General features: G+C 42.0%; 1 protein-coding gene across 2 annotated transcripts; it reads left to right on the forward strand.

Moving 5' to 3' along the window:
• The first annotated feature begins 23 nt into the window (after positions 1-23).
• On the forward strand, positions 24-23,806 carry LOC143301110 (COMM domain-containing protein 9-like). 2 transcript variants are annotated; one of them, XM_076615161.1, is made up of 6 exons: positions 24-206; positions 1,994-2,131; positions 2,699-2,783; positions 3,207-3,296; positions 21,128-21,231; positions 22,810-23,806. In XM_076615161.1, exons 1-6 carry the CDS (start codon positions 24-26, stop codon positions 22,945-22,947), a joined length of 738 nt encoding a protein of 245 aa, XP_076471276.1. In that variant the 3' UTR covers positions 22,948-23,806. The 2 variants fall into 2 exon arrangements, with proteins under 2 accessions (XP_076471276.1, XP_076471277.1); XM_076615162.1 differs by having other exon boundaries at positions 117-267.
• The last annotated feature ends 50 nt before the right edge of the window (positions 23,807-23,856 follow it).

The raw sequence follows: 23,856 nt of genomic DNA on the forward strand, positions 1-23,856 counted from the left end.
CAGACAGTCTCTCATTTTCATAAATGAATGCAGCGCATGCGCATTACTCTATGATGTCATTGAATTTGGCGGCAAAGAGAAGCGGAAAGTGCCGAAGATACGTCGGGTCTTTTCGGTCAATCTCGAAATTGATCGGAAAGTTTGTGGTAGCCAAATCCAGTTCCGGTCACACTTCGACGAGCGCAGACGACTTTTTAGAGACAATTGTATGCGTTTATTTTCTTTACAATGACATGTGATTTCGGCAGCCTAGAATGTCTGCTAAAGGTACTTTTGGATATATTTGTTTCATTTCATCACGGCATAAATGGTCTCATATTGCTGTATGAGAGGCTTGTTTTGCTGTAGTGATGAGGGTTGGTCACACCCCCTCGCCAATAACTGGTTTGTTGTTATATTGTGACAATGACCATAGCAAAGACTTTACAAATCTAGTCTTGCCACCATTCTCACTCCGCTGCCATTCACCACATGTTCAGGGGATCCAAATGAAACTGAATTATCTGAAGCCTGAATTGTATTAATGTCCCAGTATTAAAATCATCACCCTGGCTGTATCACTGACTTGAATATGTTTTTCCACATTTTTTGCATGAGAAAATCCCAGCAAACACATAGAGTAACTTAACTCTTCCACAGACACACAACGCTCATTTGAAGAGGAAATTATTCTGATTATTAATTATCTATTCCATATTTTTGTTTGGAATGCAAGCCTGTGTCTGCCAGGCATGAGTTTTATGGAATGCCACTACTTAGTCAAACTGGATGTTTTTCAAAACCTTTCATCCATAAATCTGCGCCACCTCAACACCCATTTTCCCATTTTCTTTAGAATGTATTGTAAAGTCCAGCTGAGAAGTTAATCCAGAATTCTGTAACCATTTAGGTGACTTTTCATCATACAGTTACGATGTTACACTGTCATATATTTCTTTATGGTATTCAAATAAAAAGTTCTTTGTGAAAATGAGTGCAAACATTTATAGTTTGAATATGTGTCATCAGTCCTGCAGTGCTAGATTTGCTTATATATATATTTTTTTAACTTTCTCAGTTTCTGATGCTCTTGTCTTGGTCAGAGAGATTGATAAATAAAGATATATGTAAATATATATATGTGTATATATATGTATGTGTGTGTATATATATATATATGTGTGTGTGTGTGTGTGTGTGTGTGTATATATATATATAGAGAGAGAGAGAGAGATAAGGAGGAAGGTGGCAGAATGGTTAAGACGCTCAGCTGCCAATACAGAGAGTCTGTGAGGGTATGGGTTCAAATCCCACTCTTACCCTTTCTCCCAAGTTTGACTGGAAAATCAAACTGAGCATCTAGTCTTTCAGATGAAACAATAAACTGAGGTCCCATGTGCAGCACACACTTGGCACACTGAAAAAGAACACATGGCAACGAGAATGTTGTCCTCTGGCAAAATTATGGAAAAAGAAATCCACACTGATAGGTACACAAACATATAAGCATGCACTCAAGGCCTGACAAGTGCCTTGGGTTATGTTGCTGTCAGGCATCTGCCTAGCAGATGTGGTGTAGTGTATGAGGATTTGTCCAAACACACTGACACCACCTTGAAACTGAAATATATGTGTGTACATATATAGTCAGTCATGTCTGACTGTGTGCATCAGAGGAGGCAACTGCTGTCCTAACTATCTGGGCTAGAATTTGATTACTATGGAGGGGGGTCTTGCCCAAGTTAAACACGGCTGCAGCACTAAGAGCCAGTACAATCTTGCCTCCTAGTTTGAGAGTCATATACCTTCACAAAAGACTGAAGCTGAAAATGACTTCCCATTGCAATGGAAAAACCATTGATCATACAGTTCTCACCATGCTGTTGGCCCATCTGTAAGCTTATGCCAATCTGTGATATATATATATATATATATATATATGTGTGTGTGTGTGTGTGTATGTGTGTGTAATCTGTTATTACTAGATGTTTTACAAACCTTGTGGTTCTTCCAGGCATCTTCCAAAACAGAAGTGGTCAAGGTATGCCGTGATGTGTTCAGTGCTGTGAACAGAAACAGTATACAGATTCCTGATTCACTTCTCAGTCACTGTCAGCAAACTCTAAAACTGACCCAGACTCAGGCTGAAATTGTAAGTTCACTTATTTTTTCTTCTTTTTAATCTGCTCTTAGAAACTTTGTTTTAATTCCACATACTTAACTGTGACCCACTAGTGCAGACTCTGGCAGGGGTCTGAGTTCTCCAAATGATGTGAAGTACCATTTTACCCCCGTGCACAGCCATGCCAGGTTTTTTCTGCCACAGTCTTTGTGCTTGCAATTCATAACGAACATTATCATTTGGTTGCCAAGAGGCCATACACCAGTGGAGAACCTGCACTGCTGCTGATTCAGCTGATCTCAAGATGTTATGTTGAGTGAGAGAGAACCAGCCCAGAATTTAAGAGAAATCCACATATAAAAGGGTATTCTGCTTTATAATGATTTGGTCTGGCATGAAGCCAGATTCATTTTTTTCCTCTCTTTTTCATCACCATACACAATGAAAATTTCCACAACTACAATGTACACATTTTTAAAAAGAAATATGCTTAAATTTTACTCTCGTATGTGATGCCATAATGTTTAGATTTTTCATTTAAAATGGTCACATATATTGCACTGTCTCAGAGTAAGTCTTTTCCTTTACCCCCACCAGTTTGTCAAGAGTCTGGGTTCCATCCTGAAACAGGCAGTATTCCAGGGTTCTACAGATCCACATGATATTGTGGCCTTGTTCCCAGGTAACTGATTTTAAATCATTTCCATGTTTGTATAGTCAGAGATGTTTTAAATGTTTATTTGAACTGGCACTGCAAGGCTTCCCATATTATTATTACTCCTGACTTTTCAAATTCAAACACTTCAGTAACTTTTAAATCATTATTTTGATGAATGAATTGCCACTGTTTTTTAATCATAAGGAGAATTTTGATACCTCAAATTTAGCTGTTTTGTGGAATCAATAGCCAGTGTTTCTTTGCCATTGGTTGGAATAGTCGCATACATGGGCAGTCAAAAAATCATTTTAAACCTGCACACATACACATACTCTTGTCTCAGTCATTGTTTCTGTCTGTTGCTGTCTTTCTGTCTCTGTCTCTGTCTCTTTCTCATACTTTTTTCTGCAGTTAGGAATGTTACATTAGTGACATGTTGTCCTACAGATGGTTTCCATAAAAATCTGCGCGACCTGATTGGCAAAATCATCATTGACAACATGGCTGACTGGAAATCACAAGCAGTTGGTGCTCATGGTAACCCAGTATTTTTGTGGTGTCATAATTTATTTGTGTGTCCTTGTTCATGTTTTGCCGTTGTTACTCATAGGATGTTGAGATGGATCAAGGGTGTAGTTGAATTTTTGGTTTTATGTTGATTATTTTTCTATTTTATTTTATTTTCGCAGGCATTTAGAGACATAGTTGGATATACTTTTTATTTTTTTATATAATTATGTGAAGATCAGAAGATGAGGGATTATAAATGAATAGATTTTAAAAAAATTGAAAAAAGACTAAACACAAAGCCTCAACCAGATAACAAATCTTTTATTCTACACAGCATCAGTGACACTGTTACAAACCAGAATTACATGTGTGTATTATGGAAAGATGCTTGACACTAGACATTTGACACTTAAACGTTTGACACTTGAATTTTTATTGTCATGGCCCAAAAAACGGTCTTTGTGTGATGGAGAGAGACAGAAAGTTGTTGGAAAGTGAGCTTATTTGAGCATTGCATATATGTATTAGTACCAGAAAAATCCATGTATTTTGTTTACACTTTAGTGCCCAATGTTTGCTGTGAACAGAAGTTAGTACATTATCAAAGTAAGTAGTGCTTCATAAGAAGATCAAGTTCACATCACAATATAACAGCAAAGTAGAAAAGAGGCTGCTCACTCAAAAGGAGGCTGGTGTTTAGGTAAGGAAGAGCGAGTGTGTGTCAGTATCTGTGTCAGTGTGGGCTTGAATGATTCAGAGAGGAGTGGGTGGGAAGGGAGACAGCTCAGGAATGACAGGAGATAACTTTCAAATGACAGTGTGCCTGTGCCGGGAGGGGAGGATGAAGGGTGTCAGCTATGGGGGTGTGGAGGAAGGGGAATGTTAACGGGCCGAATGTTACATGCAATACTGAAAACCAAGACGGACAGGTGAAACTTGACCACAGGGGAAGTGGTGGATTTGGATGGAAGGAGGTTTAAAGTAGTCCAAAAGATCGTGTGAATGAATGACCCCCATCCAGCCTGTCAGGGTTTGCCGAATGGTAGTCACTACAAAGACAGCACTATCTCCCGAGGCACAACAAAGACCGTGCCTTCACTTCCTCCCTCTCTGTGTACAGGGGAAGGGGCGTGAGTACAAGGCACCCCAGCGTACAGGGCATTTGGGGGATCAGATAGCCCCTGGTTCTCCCTTTCTGTGGCCGAGGAGGAGGGGAGGGGATGGGGTGGGGTGGGGTGGGGTGAGGGGTAACTTCGGTATTGAATCCCCTTCCACACAGAGGCCCATCCCTTGTTTACTGAGGACCTGACAGGTTGCCTGGTTGTATTGGCGGGGCGCCCGCCTCCAGAGCTTTCTGTTCCCCGTTCTTTGTGCCTTGTCCTCCTTAGTCACAGGCGCCTGATGGGAACATCAACTGGTGTCTTAGTTTTCTCTGTATGTGTTTGCGTGTGTGCGTGCTCTGTCAGTCTGTCTGTCTGTCTCTCTCACACAAACACACACACACACACATGGCACAAGGCCAGACTTCTGGATGCTGAAGCCGAATTCCACGGCACATGTATATAGACACACACACACACACACGCACGCGTGCGCGCGCGCGCACACACACACACACACACACACACACACACGCGCGCGCGCGCACGCGTGCGCGCACGCACACACACACTGCTGTTTTACTTCATCTGTACGAAACTTGAACACACAAATTGAAGATCACGTTTGAAAAAAAAAGAAGTTTAAAGCTATAGGACAGGAATGTCAGACCCCTGCCGGAGTTTGCACTAGTTGGGTCACGGTAAGTATGTTATTTAAACGTAATTTTAGATAGAAAATTTCCTTTTCAAGCTACATATCTGTACTTTTTTGAAATGTACCCTTGTATTTTTCAGCAAGAAAGGCATATGAAAAATCAATTAAAAGATCTTTAAAAAAAATAAAAACAAAGTGAATTTTTTGCCTTTTGTTCCAATGTTCTGTCGTTTCTCGGTGATGAAGCAGTGATTTTCCAGCGCCTGTGGCTGACTGGTCGCAGTGCTCAGAAATGTCAGTTCAAGTGTGCAATGGCTCCACGTGCACTTCAAGATGTTCTCGATGTGCGTCGTCTTGGCAACGGGTTAAAATTGGGGAAGGTTGCTCCACAAGGGGGGTAGGAGGGACGATGGGGTGGGGAATCTGGGAGTGGGACGCACTTAACTGTAGGAATGACACACGCTCGCACGCGCTTTTGTTAGGTGGTGGTGGTGGTTGGAGGTGATGTGTATGTGTGTTTGTGTCGTTTATAACGACGTGCGTAAATAGGATACATTGCCTGGTAAATAAACACATCTATATGCAAGAGAGAGAGGGAGGAAGAGAGAGAGAGAGAGAGAGTGCGTGTGTTTGATAAAAAGAGAAAGGTTCTGTGGCCTGGGTTAAGCATTGCTTGTATTAATTTTCCTTTTGAAATCATTCTAGATGACCGGAAATTGATCACGAGATGTGCGACTTAAAAAACGGAAATAATTATTTGTGAGTTGAAAGATTCCCAAATAAACAATCACAAAAGATGAGACAAACAAATCATGTATTTTCAATGCAAATCGTGATGTAAAAAACAAAAAAACAAAAACAAAAACAAACAAACAAAAAAACCCACAAAAAACGGGGCGTGTGGAGTGTGAGGAAGTACAGTTGTAAGGGAATTAAAGCGTTGCAAGGAAAATGTTGTAAGAAAAAGAAAGAAAAAAGAAGGAAAAAATATCTGGGAGTGGATAAAGACACGAACCCTAAGCTGCTATAGCAACAGCCATATAGATTATAATAAGAATAGGAAATATATTTGAGAAAATATATTAAACCAGTTGTAATTTATTTATGAAAAGCGATCCAAGTTAATCTCTGCGACAAAAACGGTTGTCCCACAAAAGTACCTTTTTAACCATAATAGATAATGACTGTATCCTGGATCTCCTGGAGCTTTTTACGAGAGTATAAGACTAAAACGCATTATGTCCCAGCTCACGAGAAAAGAGTATCGAGATGAAGAGGTGGAAGGAGGCGGAAGGGAGGTGGGGGGCCGGGGGTCGGGGAGGAGGTTAGACAGGGGGTGAATACCTGACGGGTTTTACTGACCGCTTCACAACGTACAGGGAAGTTCGGTGGGTCTCCTCTACCAACACATACAGCTTTGTTTCATGAGATGAAAGTGTAAAAGGCTTCCGGATGCTTTAAAAAAAAATTTTTTTTTTAACTAGTTCGAGAAGAAAACTGTAGGCTGTATGATGTTTTACGTGCACCTAAAGTTTGGTGACTTTCCTCTTCCAAGCCATAACGTCTGTTTCATGAGATGAAGCTGTGTAGGGGTTGTTCCTTTTCTTCTTCTTTTTTGAAGAGAAGAAAACTGTAGTCTTGTGTTTCGTCGGTCAGACGTTGAAATTTCGCGCAGTTTGTGCTGTTTCGCTTTTTGTAAACAAACACTATACTACCTAAGGCTTGCTTTGTTTTGATATTTTATTTCTGGTGTTTTCCATATGACTTCGCTGAAAATCAATAGTTTGAAACAACTCGTTAGGACCACCGGTGTGTGTGTGTGTGTGTGTGTGTGTGTGTGTTTGTTTTCTGTTGTTAGCACGAAAGGATATCATGTAATAAATGCTGATTGATTTACCAAGTTAGATTCTCTTGTGCATATACAGGTGTGTGTGTGTGTGTGTGTGTGTGTGTATTTTCTGTTGTTAGCACGAAAGGATTTTATAAATGCCGATTGATTTACCAAGTTCGATTCTCATGTGCCTACGCACGTGTGTGTTTAAGCGTGCGACGGTGTGTGTGTGCACGTGCGCGTGAATGCCCCTTTATGTGTGTACGTGTATGTGTTTGTGTGTGTGTGTTGTAATTTTACATTAGTCAACATTTCATGGGCTATTATTCATATATACTTAATAAATAACTCAGTATTCATTTTTTAAGTCTATTAAATGAGAGTTTTAACATGGTGGCGGGGTTTAGTTCGCCCGTAGTGGTTGCTAAAAGAGTAGCTAGCTGGCGTCCTTTTGTATGCAGTTAGCCTTCCTTGTCGTTGTATTCGTTGTCACCCACTATACCCTCACGCTGTTATCACATGCAGGCGGTATTTCCCGTCTCACTCCACTGTGCATCCGTTTCGGCGTGTAACTGGTGAAAACCAGTTTCTCAGCCCCGCGCTCGACGCCACTGACATTAAAATACAGCTGGGCATTGACACTGGTATTCCTGGGAGGGGGACGGGAGTGAGGGTGGGATGGCAGCCCGAGACCGCGCACGCGCTCATCGTGTTTCAACACGAAGGCCTTTGTCTTCCACGCTTTTTGGTCGTTTAAAAACCTTCTCTTTTTATTTCATTTTTTAAAGCTTAAAATTGCCGTGTGCACTGAAATGACACTGCATGCATTTTGCCTTCACCAAGGAGAACTTTCTGTGTACCCACACATGATCTGACAGGTTTCTGCATAGAGTTATTTAATAATATAATGGGTAAATCTTTGACTCAGTTATAGGCCGATCTCGTTCTTGTAGGCACTCCAAAAAGTTTTCACATTGATCGGATATATTTTGAGTGTTAATGCAGTTCAGTGTGTGTGTGTGTGTGTGTGTGTGTGAAAGAGAAATGAGGGTGGTGAGAAAAAGATCTTGTTATTTCTTGTCAATGTTAAACTGTTGAACATGCATTATTTACTCTTATTACCTACCAATTCACATCCTAATGAATAACAGTAATAAATCATACTTATATAGCGTTTAGTTTGTAAAAGTGCAGCTCGATGCTCTGTACATTCTCGATTTACACAATTCACGCACTTGTTAATGACAAGATCATTCAAATGAGTACGGTACAGCATTGGTACGTTGCGGCTTTGTCATTGTTAATGCCGACGTTCGTTGTGCGACATGACGCATGCTGACAGTTTTAGAACTTGAAACCATGGTAACACATCCAATCCATTGTCTCAGTCACGAGTTCCAGTAATCAGAATGAATGATACGGTAAATGGGAAAGATGAGATTTCCAGCTTCAGTATCCCAGCATGAATCGCCCACACACGTAGCCCACTGCAGAGCCAGGTTACCAGAGGAGTCGTATTTTTCACTGTCAGCAACAGGCGAGAAAACCGTTCATGTTTGTTCATTGCTGTTCTGTAGTTTTAAGCTGTGACGTCAGAGTGATTGACTGGGATCATTGGTTTTGAGCTGTCTTAGTTGCCAGGGAAACCTGCCTGTTCTTAACGGTAGACCTAAACTCTTTCGACTTATGAACTGAGCTGCAACATTTAAAAGTGCATTCTAACGCTTTTACGTTATATGCGTGTATAATCGTTTCCACCCACTGTTTATGCAGCCATGCATGGTTTATGTTCTGAGGCTGTGCATGCTGGATATGTTTTTGGTTCTATAACCTTAGTTCCAAACGCAGACAGAAAGAGATTTTTAACACGCATCAGTGTTACATCATGTGCATTGATATTAGCTTGAACATAACTTTGGGGTTAAGTCATGAATAGATCCGCGTACCAGCTGGAAGGAGGAAGGTGATGGTTGAAGGTGGAGGAGGGGGTCAATCAACTCATCAGTCATCAGACCACGAACGCCCCAGCATGGCCTTTTGCTGATGAAATAGGTACTTCTCTGGACTCCTAATAATTCATGTATACCGTTGTCGGCATCAGCCGGGTGGGTGTTGTACCATTGAGCCTTTTTTTTTCTTTCTTTTTTTTTTTCCCCATTGTCAAGTTGTGACTGAAAGCATAATTAATGACACCCACAAATTAAAATATCCAGTTTTCGTTGAACAGTTAACCAGGAAAACTGTGCCCGGAACAGCCGTCAAGGAAACAAGACGGTAGCACCATCTTGACATTCTTCCGTTTCGTGCCTTTTAGATGATCTATGCGTATTGTTGGTCTTCCATGTACGGTTTTTTTGTTTTTTTATGTTGCTGTTGTTGTTGTTTTTATGTCCCTTGTCTTCTTTTTTTTCTGAGTCAAACATAACAAGTCTTATCCTTAAAGCATTTATGAAAGACCTCACTACAACAGATTAAGAATTGTTATACCGAAAGAGTCGAAATTACACTGATTGCAATTCCTCTGTCCAGACACACACACACACACACTCACTCTCGCTCTCTCTCTTTCTTTCTTTCTCTGACGCTCACACACACACACACACACACACAGTGATTTGCACATTCGTAGATGCACTGAGAGATGTGCTTTTGTCAACGAGTTGACGAGCTATGAAACGAGGGAGATCGATAAAGCCAGCAAAAGGAAGCCGCCGTGACACCCCTAAATCCAGCACATCCTCTATACCAGCCGGCAGCTGTCGGTCCAGCAATACCGTCCTCCCCCCGCCAACCCTCCCCATCCCGGCCCCCAAGCTGTCAATTGTGTTTGTTCCACCCGTATCCTGTGTTGTGGGCCACTTTGAGCTTCGTGGCCTTACATTATTCACTCAATTTGTACTGCTAGGATCAATCAATAAAAGCGTGATGCTCAGATTTAGTTTGTACCATTTCTTTGTTTTCAACCAGGAAAGAGACCTTATACACTGGATATGTCCTTTCAACCTTTGTTTTGATGTTGTTGTTGTTATTGTTTTTATAAATATTTTCATTATTATCTTATTAAGTCATTACACTTTCATTCGGGGAAGAGTGGTCGAATGCTGTACATATGATTTTAGAAACTAAACTTTGGTAATCATTGAACATTTTCTGGAGTGCATAACATACCTCCTCTCAAACCTCCCACTCCTCTGTCTCTCTCTTTCTGTCATTGCAAAATTCGATTTTGGATGGAGAAGCTAAAGATTTAAGGAGTAAGGCAACTGTGGATGCATTGCATCACCTCTTTGTCTTTTGTTCTCCAAGGTTTGAAGTTCACGTCTGAGGTGAAATATTCAGATGAATTACATACAGTGGTACACACGCTCTGTTTCTGGAGTCTCTCTCCCTCTGTATCAGAAACGTCCACATTTTTCTGCTGTTATTTTGTTGGTGTGTTTGTTATATTGCTTTCATTTTCTCTGAGCTAAGTTCCCGCTTGGTGATCAGTTGATCTGCAGTTTCGTTACTTTAAATCAGTCGGTGTGTTTTTTTCCCTGTGCTTTTCTTCTTCTGTTTTCACCATCACCAGTAAATACTGATTATTGATTAAGTGGTAGGGTTTTTTTGTATTTTAGGTGTTTTTTTGTTGTTGTTGTTGTTGTTGTTTGGGGTTGTTTTTTTTTGGTCGTTGCTTATTGCGTATTTATATATTTCATTTTATTTTTATAATTACTTTTTTGCCTCTTCACTTATCTTTTTAATGCCTTTTTTTCTAAAGTTTTGTTTTTACCACTTTATGAGGGAAAAAAAACAACACTTTGGAACAAGCATCCATGTTCTAAAACCTGTGTAGGCAGAAGAAGAAGACGAAGAAGAAGAAAAAGGGTACGGATGAAGACCGTACTACACACAGCTTGGGGGTGCTTGCTGCCTGGAGGGGGTTTGTCAGCTCAGTCGATACTCGCCGACATCGTGCTAACCTCTCGTTCAACCGGCCCCGCAGAGCTGGCTTGAACCTTTCACCTTTCTGGGCCCATGTATTGATTTCCTGGCGGCTGCCACTGACAGCTGAGCTTGGAGCGAGTTGCAGATTGATTCCATCCTTTCCTCTTAGTCTCGTGGAGATGGTGGTGGTGGAAGGAAAGAAGGGAGGAGGCTTAGGGTGGGGGAGGTGGGGGGGTGTCGAAGCAAGGACTGAAGTGATCTAAGCTGGCAGTCCATTTATGACAGAACTCGCTCGTTCTGATGAGATTGGGTTCATGGGGAAGTAGGAAGCTCAGAGTTGTCCCCACCCCCAGTCCCCAACTCCTGCTCTCTTCCTTCGATCAGTTGTGTCTGTTATAACGGACTTCAAAGCGCGCGCGTGTGTTTAGTGTGCGCACGTCTGCTGTTGTCATGTCAGCTTCTTATGAATTAGTAAATAACTGAATATTTATGTACATTTGTCCGCGTCGAATGAATACAGTGTGCAATGTGCGTTGTTGTTAATGATGGTTCATTATCTTGTACTCCCCTAAAAACAGATACTGGGTACATTGAGCATATAAGTTACTGTAGACTACATGCCAGTGTGGCGTTTCCAGTGTTAACATTTTTTGGCTGATCTACTACACATTTGGTGGGGGTTGGTGAGGGAGGGGAGTGGAGGTGGGGGGTGGGGTGGGAGGGGGGGACATAGCCCGGGGCATTTTATTGTCAAGAAAGTGTATTGAGGAGCTGATCGCAGTGATGACTGTTCTAATACCTGTTATCATCCAGTCTTTTTGGTAGCCAGATAGACAAACACACTCATCAAACGTACATGAATAATATTAATAAACAAACACACTCGTCAAACGTATATGAAGATAGCCGATTTCCAACAATGGACAACACAAGAAAATAGCGGTCAACAGATTGGTACTATGTGCAGTGAAATGTGTGTGTGTGGTTTTGTTTTGTTTTGTTTGTTTTTGTATTATTCCCCTATTATTTCCCTTGTTATTTCCCCTATTATTTCCGCTGTTGTAACATGATTGACAGGCGTTGGGATGCCATATGTTCAGTGGTTGATTGTTGACTGTTGACAAAACTTAGCAGGAGAGTTAACTATAGGGGCAGAGGACCTAACAGACCACTAACACCTCGAATACAACATAATTATGAAGGTGTGCAGCTCAGTTTCCCGTTTAAGGAAGCGTCAAAAGCATGTGGATTGATCACAACTGTTTTTTTAATTTTTTTATTTTTATCTTTTTTAAGGGGAGGGTTGGATGGGGGAGGTGGAGGAAGGGTGGGGGGGGGGGGGGGGCGAGCCAGTTGCCTGATCTACGCATTGACCTTTTGCGCTGGTCAGGCCTTAAGGGCCTTCCATAAGTATAATGATTATATTTAACTAAAAGTGCTTTACCTCGTTAGACCGCCGACAGGCAATAACTTTTTTTCCCCCACTCTTTATTTCATTTTTTTTAATGCCGAATCAGAAACGCAAATGGTTTAGCCGTGTCAGTCAAAATTAAGTCGATAATTTGGCCGTGTCAGTCATAATTAATTCGATAAACGACCGTGTTCACATTGTCTCGTATACAAACATTTAATACGTGTCATATTCACGGACTGTCCCTGATAATTAGATTGTCATGTCGATAAACGGTTTCAAGTTGTACCATGTCGTTTCTAACATGTCAAAGCACAGATCTCGTATGCTGTTGTGTGTGTGTGTGTGTATGTGTGTGTGTTGTTTGTTTGTTTTTTTCTCACCAAGGTTTCCACACCAGGCATCGAAAAACCTGTTTTAAAACGAGCCTCTTTGGAATGATTATAGCGCTCATGAAATGGACTCGTCCGCAAAGAAACAAAACCTGAATACAGGTCCACCATCCAGCTTTGCGAACGACCCCCTGTCGTGTGTTATCTGGGTCAGACGTTAGCACAAAGAAGGGAGGCTTTGTACAGCTTTGTAATGATGGTTGGGAGGTGCTGCAAATTCTAGACACCTGAATAAGTCGAAATCGGCGACATCTCCCCTTTCCCCCCAATCCACACTCTTCCTCCCCCGCACTTACAGGCCCTTCCTCCCTCCCATTTTCCCGCCCTTCTCCGTCTTTCCTGCGGAAAACTACCGGGAGACGGTTTGACCTTTATCGTTTACAATTATGCAAGTGACCCGAGGGTGAGAGTTTTCTGATTGGAGTGCGGAGGCGGTGGCAGGGGGCAGCGAAAGTTTGCCGCCAAGATTGAAATAGATGGGGAGGAGGTGTGGAGGGAAAAGGGCAAGGTCGTTGTACCGAGAATTCAAACCGGGAAGAACAAAGACCTCGCTGGTTTGGCGTGCTGTAGTGGCGGTGCTGCCACATGCTGCAAACGAACGGTCACAGGCGCCGGGAAAAGGAACACAAAATACGCAATAAATGAATACCCCGTACCTCCTTTTTTTCTTCTTTTTTTTTTCTATCTGAACAAAGCACTAGTCTTATATTTCAGTAACACTTATTCAAATCAAACACGATAACCCCTGGAGTGGTGAAACCAAGATTGCAATCAAGAGTTTTATAGTTACTGATTTTTTATTTTTAATGTTTACATCAAGAAAGGAGTTAACAGGGAGGAGGGGGATACGATCGATGCCATAGTAGACAACAGGCACCAGATCGTAGCAATAAGTGACAATTGCTATAAAGTCACTTCTTAAGTTTGTATGCGTGTTGTTCACGCGCGTACACTTGATTGTCACGGGAGAAAGAGAGAGACTGTGTGTGTGTGCGTGTGTGTTTAAGCATTATTCACCCCTTCACGTTTATATATGCTTTCCGTTGGATGAGAACTGAAAGAACTGAAAAAAGAAACTGAGGGTCTGGATTGTTGCAGCAGATAGATCAGCAAAGTCTAGAGTGATAATAATGAAGGCAAGACTTTTACACTGTGCTTGCTGGATTATCTGGCTCTTTATACATTGTTAAAGTGTATTATATTTGATGGTAAAAAGTTGTTTTACGAACAACTGGTTCATCTGCACAGCCAAAGTTGAACACAGGGAGCATGAGCAACAAGTTATCTAAAGAAGGCTGCATGCATGGGTGGAAATACCCGAGATATTCCTGTGGCTGAGGATAGATTGATTAATTCCGTTTCCGCTAAATTAATAGGTGCAGTTGTATTCCTGGCATAATGGTCACAGTGGGTTTTTTTTTTTTCTTTTGCTTGTAACAAGAATGATTGCAGAACAAAAAGGGAAATTCGTTCAATTTCTCACATTCTTTGAATTAACATTGTTCTCCAGTTTATGTGATAGGAAATTAACGTAGTTTATTTTTCTCGGGATAATGATTACGATGATTTTTATGATGAAAAACCAAGAAAAAACCCAAAGAAAACAACAAAGATAACATAATGTGTTTTTAATTATTAAAAAAAAATAAGATAAAACGCCATGTACAATTAATAGAAAAAAAGTTCCCATTTTCGATTTCCTTTATGGTAGAGCACTGGTAAAACTGTTGTTTTTAAATATAAAACAACGTCGGGTCATGTGGGTGATATATTTCAAGTGATTTTCGATATCAGACGCCTGTGGAACCCTTTTTCCTCCAAGGGAGAAAGGAGGGAAGAGCTAGTGGGGGTTCTTCTTCAGCGGGTCACGGTTTGGATTTGCGGCGTTGATCGATGGCACGGCACGAAGCGTTGGCCTTCATGTGGCTCTGATCGTGCCAGGGAAAAGTTTACTTTGGAAACCGGCAAATATAATTGTAACTTTATTTCCTATACTACCTTTAAGTGAGAGAGGGGGAGAGAGAGAGAAAATGTACAGTAACTGTTCGCACTATAAAAACAAACAAAATTTAACCGCATGCACGTACCACCAACTCAACGCAGTCAACTCTTTATTTTATCCTCATCTATCATGGTTGTAGTAGCTGTGACATTTACCTCATCTGAGTCACCCGCAAACGTTTAGTGCAGGCGAAGACAATATAATGTATATTGTTGGGTCTTTCGGTGCTGGTTAGGGTACTGCGTCTTATACACACACACACACACACACACACACACACACACACAAACACATTGGCAACAGTTCAGGCATACGATCATACACACACACACATACACACAACACACACGCACTTGACACACATACACACACACACACACACGACACACATTTGACACACACCAAAATAGTTGATGTGGGTATTCACCGTCAGTTTTATAATTAAAACCATGTCTTACACACATCTACAGCAACAACAACAACAATGAACAAACAGAAAAAGGCAAAGGCATATAATAATAAAGCGCAGTATCTTATTTAATTGTTTCCTTTTCACGTAGCATTTCCCACCATTTCATCAACAGTATTCATTACACTTTATAGGCTGCTGGGAGAGGGGTAGGGTGTAAATTACGACACACGTTACACAGAACGAGGGCGGGGAGAGACATCAGTGCAATCAACAAGAGTCGGCAAGAGGATCCGGGTTACCGAATTCGCAGACAGACATTTTAAATTCAAACGTGGTGGAGACTGTTCCTTGGTTTACAAGGAAAAACTTGCAGTAGCGTGCAGCCAGGCAGACGCATGTTGATACGTTTCTGACACAGGCGCTTGCAACGATGACACTTTGTGGTGACCCCCACCCCAAGTTTTTATCAGAACAACGAAGAGTGGATCGAGAGAGACACTGACACTGAAACTTTTGGATGTCATTCGCTGAATAGCCCTTATTAGTGACATGGGAGGTATACAGGTGTATCCTCGTTGTGAAATTAAAGTACATAAACGGTTTATTAGAGAGAGAGAGAGAGAGAGAGAGTTATGTTTGTCTTCAGATTTATGTCTTTTCACGTGACTTTTATGTGATCAGTTTTTGTCAGAACCGTGACTATAAACTATTCAGTGAAGAGAGAGAGAGAGGTGTGTGTGTGTGTGTGTGTGTGGTCTTCACTTTTTTGCCTTTCGGCTTCAAGTCAAATTAAAACGTATAGACGGTGGTGTGGAGGGATGGGGTGGGATTTTCAGTTACATTCGGGTTTGATGACGACGTTCACCGCGTCTCAGGTGATATAGCCGACGGGGATTGCCATCCCGGAACCTTGGTATGGGGAGGGGATCTATATATAACACTATATTGACTACACACACATGGAGGTGAAAGGTTAATTGCTTAAAAGAATGTGTATGTAAACCAGTGTGTTTCATATATGTGTGAGTGGCTCGAGCGCGCTTTTGTGTGAGTATGTGTGCGTACATGTACGCCGCGTACGCCGTGTGCGCTGATGAATGTACAATACTGTGCTGTGTACCCAGTTTGTGTGTGTGTGTGTGTGTGTGTGCGCGCGCGCGCTTGTGCTGGTGTGTGTCATTGCACACGAGTGCGTACGTTTAGAGAAAAAGAGCCCGAGTTGTTGATCCACTGGTGGATTTTTCAGTGATGACTAAAACAAAAGAAGAAAGCCCCGCCGTCAGTCTATTGATATACGTATCATATCCTGTCTACGACCACTGATGTAGGCCACACCAGGGTTGAAAACACTGTCAGAACAAAACCACACTTTTTATAAATAAATCATTTGCCATACAGTATAACACGCACTCTCTCTCTCTCTCTCTCTCTCTCTCTCTCTCTCTCTCCGTCTCCCCGAGTCTCTCTCTCTCTCCCCGAGTCTCTCTCTCTCTCTCTCTCTCTCTCTCTCCGTCTCCCCGAGTCTCTCTCTCCCTCTCCCCACGAGTCTCTCTCTCTCCGTCTCCCCGAGTCTCTCTCTCTCTCTCCCCGAGTCTCTCTCTCTCTCTCCCCGAGTCTCTCTCTCTCTCTCTCCGTCTCCCCGAGTCTCTCTCTCCCTCTCCCCACGAGTCTCTCTCTCTCCGTCTCCCCGAGTCTCTCTCTCTCTCTCTCTCTCTCTCACACACACACACACACACACCGCTTGTGCATGTGTGTAAAAGTTCCATTGCTGAACTTAATTACAGGGTAGTCCCACTCCCACTCCATCCGGCCGACTTTGTAAGCCGCCAAGCAAATAACCTACATGTGTGGAATCTTAAAACCTTCCGCCCTCTCCCTTCAGTACACCCATGATTGTAGTCACTCCCCCACAGCACCACCCTCCAACTGGTTATGATGGTTATAATGGTCAGTAGAATCGATAGTCTCAATGGAACCTATGTTCTTATTCTGAAGGTCTTGAGTTCAGCATGCTGAGTTTTATTGGAACATAGTTTTAGTGTGTGTGTTTGTGCCAGTGTGTGTGTGTGTGTGTGTGTGTGTGTGTGTGTGTGCTCGCTCGCTCGCTCGCTTGCTTGCTTGCTTCTTTAAAGTGAGAGTGAGGATATTTACTGAGCGAGGGTGTCAGTGAAAGGGATGGGTGATCATAGTCAGTCTTTACCTCCTGTCAGCATGTTCACATACAGTTCAGTCAAGCTATTGAACGGTGTGTGTTTTTTTTTCCCAACCCAGTCATCGTTGATCGGATCATGGGTGGGGAGTGTTTTTCAGTGAGTGATGGATTAATTCTGATATACATGTTAGAGTGGCCTTGGAAGACAAGGAAGACACCCACGGTAGGTGGGTGGGTGGGTGGGAGGTATGATATGTGTTTACTTGAAGTGTGGTCCGAAGTCGTACTAATTGCTGGTCAGTTGCACTTCCACTTGGTGAACCCGGGGGAGCAACACCGTGTATAATGTTCGAACTGGGTGGTGGAACCGGCCGGGCGTATCCCACCCTCCCCCACCCCACCCCCATTCGCCCCGGTCCACCCCTTCAAATAAAATAAAAAATTAAAAAAGAAAAAAAGAAAAGAAAGAAAGCGCTAACAGCTTGCTAGCTGGCTGGTGACCCCGGTTGTCAGCACCTGCCTAGTCCCCCCCAACCCCTACCCCTCCGGCTCCCCCGCCTTCTCCGGCCGACGTCCCCCTCCTCCTGTGTCTGGACTATCCCAGTCCTCGTGCAGTCAGCTCTTTGTCCCCACGTACCATGCCGTCTGTTGGGGTCAACTTCAGTTCAGTCTTTGTCGTGGGGTGGGGGGTTGGGGGGGCTGTGAATGAAAAGTTGTTAATTTACCTCAGTTCTACCTTCGTTTTGAACAGCTTCCGCCGCCAATGTTCGAATCTTGAATCTTTCTCTCTTTATGACACGCTTGTTCACACACCGTGACACACACACACACATGCACACACACACACACACACACACACACACACACACACACACACACACACACACACACACACACACACACACACACACACACATTCACTCATTCTCTCTCTGTCACACACACACACACACACACATTCACTCATTCTCTCTCTGTCACATGCTCTCTCTCTCACTCACACACACACACACACACACACACACACACACACACACACACACACACACACACACACACATTCTCTCTCTGTCACACACACACACACACACACACACACACACACACACACACACACACACACACACACACACACACACACACACACATATTCTCTCTCTGTCACACACACACACACACACACACACACACACACACACACATGCGCACGCATGATTCCATCTCTTTCTATCTCTGTCACACACACACACACAGTCAGATGCTCACACAAAAAAATTCAAATATTATTAAACCCAGTCAGCTATTAGTGGAAGACAAACTTATGGGATTGTTTTGAAAATTTGTCAGTAACTGCTGCCAAAAATGCCAAAGTACATAGGAGTGATTCAATCTCTTGTGTTCTTTTTCTTCTTCTTATTTTGTTTTGTTTTGCTTTTTGTGTGTGGTACATGTAATTTTCCATGCGTGTCTCATAAACCTTGTAAAGGTTTGATTGACATCAAAATTGATTCTGATTCTAATTCACATTCTCTCTCTCTCTCTGCCTGCCTGTCTGTCTCTTTTCTCCAAGAGGATATGTGTGTTGGCGTGTGGGTTTGGGAACAGTAGTTATAAGCAAATGTGTGAGTGTTGGCTGGCTTGTTTTGGTTTATAGCTGATTATTGGCTCTTGGAGATGCGTCAGTGTCATTTTCAGCCAAATATTTTGGCCGATGTTTATCCGCACTGTATTGTATGTATTGTAACCACCTGTGTTTGTATTTGTATTTGTATTTCTCTTTTTTTTTAATCACAACAGATTTCTCTGTGTGAAATCTGGGCTGCTCTCCCCAGGGAGAGAGCATCACTGCACTACAGCACCACCCATTTTTTTGTATTTTTTCATGCATGCAGTTTTATTTGTTTTTCCTATCCAGGTGGATTTTCTACAGAATTTTGCCAGGAACAACCCTTTTGTTGCCGTGGGTTCTCTTACGTGTGCTAAGTGCATGCTGCACACGGGACCTCAGTTTATCGTCTCATCCGAATGACCCCTTGCCTAAAGGGTATCTTTGCCAATGGCAGTAAAATTTGTCAGTGTCAGGGTTAGTGTCACCTCTCTCTCTCTCAAACACACACACACACACACACACACACACACATTCTTTCTCTGTCTTTCACACACACACAATTATGCACACACACACACACACAATTATGCACACACACACACACAATATGCACACACACACACACACACACACACACACACACAAATTACGCACACACAAGCACACAGGCACCAGGTTAATGACAGGCTGTCTATCACAGAGTAAAACAAACATTCATGACAGAAACATTGATTCCAAAAATGTTTATTGATTTCTCGCGCCACAGGAAGACGAATAATTAGGTAATGCACAAAATGAGAATGTTCGGGTGCCTGTGGATGGATTTGGGTCAGATGCAAAGGCAGTGCACACACACTGCAACTGTGCTATATATAGATTTATATGTTCAGATGCAGGAAGTAAGTAACTTACTTGACAACGTGAGTTCTACTTAGAACAAGACCTGCGTCGTGAAATATGAGACAGACTTTCAGTCCAAGGACGTAATGATTGTGTACAAACCTACATGCAAACAGAGGGGAGAATACAATTTTTTTTAAACAATTTTTTGTACAGTTTGAGATTGCACTGTTTGCAGTGGTGTACATGTGCATGTACATAACCATGCACGTATGCACACACATAAAATACTGACATGCACTATGTATGCGCTGCATGGACCTGAGACTGCAAATTAAAGAGGGTGATGCTCTTACCAGTGTGTGAGGATATAAATATTTATTACTATGATGCCTGTAACAAAAAAGAAAAAGAATAAAAAAAAAAGATCTTGTGAAATGAAATGTCATTTACCACAGTCTGCAGTATATCATTTTGCTACTTTTTTTTAATTTTTTTTTTTTTACATCCTGCGTCACCATACTCCATCCAGCAGCTGGTTTTACAGAAGCCACAGATGATATCTTTTATTGAATCTCTTTTCTGGTGTGTGTGTGTGTGTGTGTGTGCATGTATGTATGTATGTGTGTGCATGTGTGTGTGTGTGTGTGTGTGTGTGTGTGCACGTGCTGTTTGCTTGCTTCAGAGTTGTGTTTGGCACTCTTCCCAACCCTAGATATCCTGGTCTGCAGGTGCTCCCTTCAGATTCTTTCACTTTCCTCTTCATTTAAGTTACAGCTAGGAACATTGATCGGTGGTCATTTGAAAATAAAATTACTTTTTAAAAAATATAACAGGAATTGGGAGGGGTAAGATGAGGGAAAGAAAAAGCCATGAAAGTCAAGGGGGAAAAATTAATGAAATTTTGAATGAGGAAAGTATTGTAATTATAATTGTGGTTAATTATGGTTAATGAATAGTAGATGAGCAATTTTTAACAGCAACTTGCATAGCATTTATCAGTGCATGTGAGTGATGTTCAAACATGTGTTCTGTATTATGACCTATATTCTGACCTTGCTTGATCAGGAACTTTTTAATGAATTTGATTGATGCTGAATATTCCAGAAGCCCATGCCAGTCAGTACATGATTATTAGTTTAATAATTTGTATTTGATGATGATGATGATGTGGATGTTTACATAGCGCCTGTTCTCAGCCGGAGACCAAGCTCTAAGCGCTTTACAAACATGGAGTCATTTGCAAAACAGGCTGCCTACCTGGGTACAGCCGACTGATGGCTGCTATTTAGGCACTCATCATGATAATCGATTTGATTTTTTAACATTTTTACAGTGTAACATTTTCTTAAGTAAGTTTGAAGAGGCAGAATACTTGTGAAGCATAGAACAAAGAGAGAAATAGCTAAGTCTTTAGCTGCAGATAATGATGTTATGCAGTGTTGTCAGTGTAAACTAGGTTTTGTGGTGTTCAAATATGAAATTTGATGATTTTAAACTTCTGTTTTTTTTTTCTTGCTCTGTCAGTATCCCTTCCCAAGCTGGCTGATTTTGATTGGCGTGTGGATGTGAAAACAGCATCGGACACCGTGGCTCGCATGTCTGTCCCAACCTGTGTCCTCAGTTTACAGGTATGGCATGAATGTTAAGGAAAAGTTTTAGCCGATTAACAGAAAACCAGCATTGCATTTTGACATTACTTGTTTTCAAAAGAGGAAACCTCAGTCAGAGGTCTCATTGTGTCTATTATTTTTATAAATTCTGTTACAAGGGATGTGCTTGTGAGCAAAGGAATGTTTCTGTGCAAAGCAAGTTGACAAGGAATGCCATCAACATGTGTGATAGTCAAATGACAGCTTTTTTTTTCATTTTTTTTTTTTCATTCATGTGTTGGGTCTCATTGACGATGATGATTGACTGACTGCAATTATAGATTCTTTCTCTGTGAGAAAAACAGTGATCCACAGTTTTCCACCTGAAATAGATGATTAGGTATGCCAACCCATCTATCTCTTTTTGGATACAGTCAAGGAAATTTTTAGGAATACACTTTTAATTTTTTTTAGGAACACTCAGATCCCCAGTCACATTGGCATACATCCAAGGTTGACTGCAACATTTGTTTTTGGAGGCTGATTGTTATTTACATTTTAGGACTGTTTTCTTTGTGCTTTGTGACTTGCTTCCCCAGCTTGTGCTCATTACAAAATGCAGTTTTCAAAACCACCAAGCCACTGAAAAAGCAACAACAAAAAACAACAACAGACAGTTGACTGTAGCTAGCTGAATGTGAACATGTAGGAACAGTTTTAATCTTGGAGTAATATTGGCACAAACTGCACCAAGTCATATGACAAAATCAGGGATCATGGGCATCACTGGACAGTTGGTTGATTTTTGTCGCGACAGATTTCTCTGTGTGAAATTTGGGCTGCTGTCCTTGGGGAGAGTTTGTTGCCACAGTGCTGCACAAGCCTTCACCCCTCTTCTTTTTTAACCTGCATGCAAGTGTATTTCTTTCATTATGAGTGGAATTGTTCTTCAGAATTTTGTTAGGAACAACCCTTTTGTTCCTGTGGGTTCTTTTACATGCATTGAGTGCATGCTGCACACAGTACCTCGGTTTAACACCTCATCTGAACAACTAGTGTGCAGACCACCACTCAAGGTCTTGTGGAGGGGGAGAAAGTTCTGGCTAATGTGGGATTCAATCCTGTACCATTGGATCATCTGGCTTCCTGGGCAGATGCATTGCCACTTGGCTACTATTCTACCTGGTCTCCTTGTTTTCTTTCCTGCTTCTTCTTCGTTCATGGGCTGCAACTCTCCTGTTCACTTGTATGTACACGAGTGGGCTTTTACGTTTATGACCATCTTTACCCTGTCATGTAGGCTGCGATACTCCCATTTTCAGGGGTGTGCTTGCTGGGTATGTTTTTGTTTCCATAACCCACAGAATGCTGACATGGATTACAGGATCTTTAACATGCGTATTTGATCTTTTGCTTGCATATACACATGACGGGGGTTCAGGCACAAGGTCTGCACGTATGCTGACTGGGAGATCGGAAAAATCTCTACCCTTTACCTATCAGGCGCCGTTACTGAGATTCGAACCCGGGACCCTCAGATTGAAAGACCAACACTTAACCACTCAGCTGTTGCGCCTGTCCCTCATAGTTGTGATTCCCTAGCCACTGTGTGGGCAGGTGGAGAGTGGGGAGGAGGACGACCAGACCCGAGGTCAGCAGACAGTGAACGTGGAACTGTCCAAGGAGACCCTGGACACCATGCTGGATGGCCTGTCCAAGATCCGTGACCAGCTCCTGTCTGTGGCCAACAGGTAACCAGCTGGTCCCTGCTGTGGCCAACAGGTAACCAGGCACCACTCATGTTGGTACACTGCATGATTCCATACTCTTGTTTCTGGCTGTCCCTCATCAGGGGCCAGGCACCATGCCTGTGGAATGAATGAATGATTGGATCTTTACATTTGATGTGAATGAATGATTGACTCTGTAACTTGATGTGTTTCATGATTGGATCTTTGATTTGATGTGGATGAATCACTGAATCTGTATCTTTGATGTGAGTTTCACCATCATGTGATGTTAGGCTGATGTGAAACTCCTGTAGTTCACTGCACTGGATCTTGTAACAACAAAACTGTACCATTAGTTAGTTCTTTATACATGTTTGTATACAGGGTGTGTGTTTCATCAACATGTATTGTTAGGCTGATGGAACTTCTGCAACTGCTTCGTTCATTTATTTATTTATAGTCTATTCATCTAAGATGATGATATTACACTTTTTTCCTGCAACTGCTTCGGATCTTTTAACAGCAAAACTGTACCATTATTTGTTCAATACACCATGTGTTTATAGGGTGCAAGAAGTCCTGTCCCTGATCAGTCCTGATCTTGTTGCGCAGTCATGGCTCTGTCATGTTTCAGTCTAATAACGGAAATCCTGGAGCACTTAAACACTGAGAACATCCAATGGTTTGCAAAGTGACATAATACTTACAACATAATGCAGTTGAGTTTCACTTTTTTGGTGGTGGTTTGGATTGCATGTGATAAAATTAGATGTCTGTTAAGTTGTACTGTTTCATATGTGACACAGATTGAACGTGATAATACTGAATATGTATCATGGATGTTTTACATGGAACTTGGATTTTAAATTACATCCATTTCTGGACATGGTGTGTGTGTGTGTATGTGCGCGCGCAAGTCTCAGATGCATACTAA

Source organism: Babylonia areolata, chromosome 27 (genome assembly GCF_041734735.1).
Source record: "Babylonia areolata isolate BAREFJ2019XMU chromosome 27, ASM4173473v1, whole genome shotgun sequence".
Taxonomy (NCBI): Eukaryota; Metazoa; Mollusca; class Gastropoda; order Neogastropoda; family Buccinidae; genus Babylonia; species Babylonia areolata.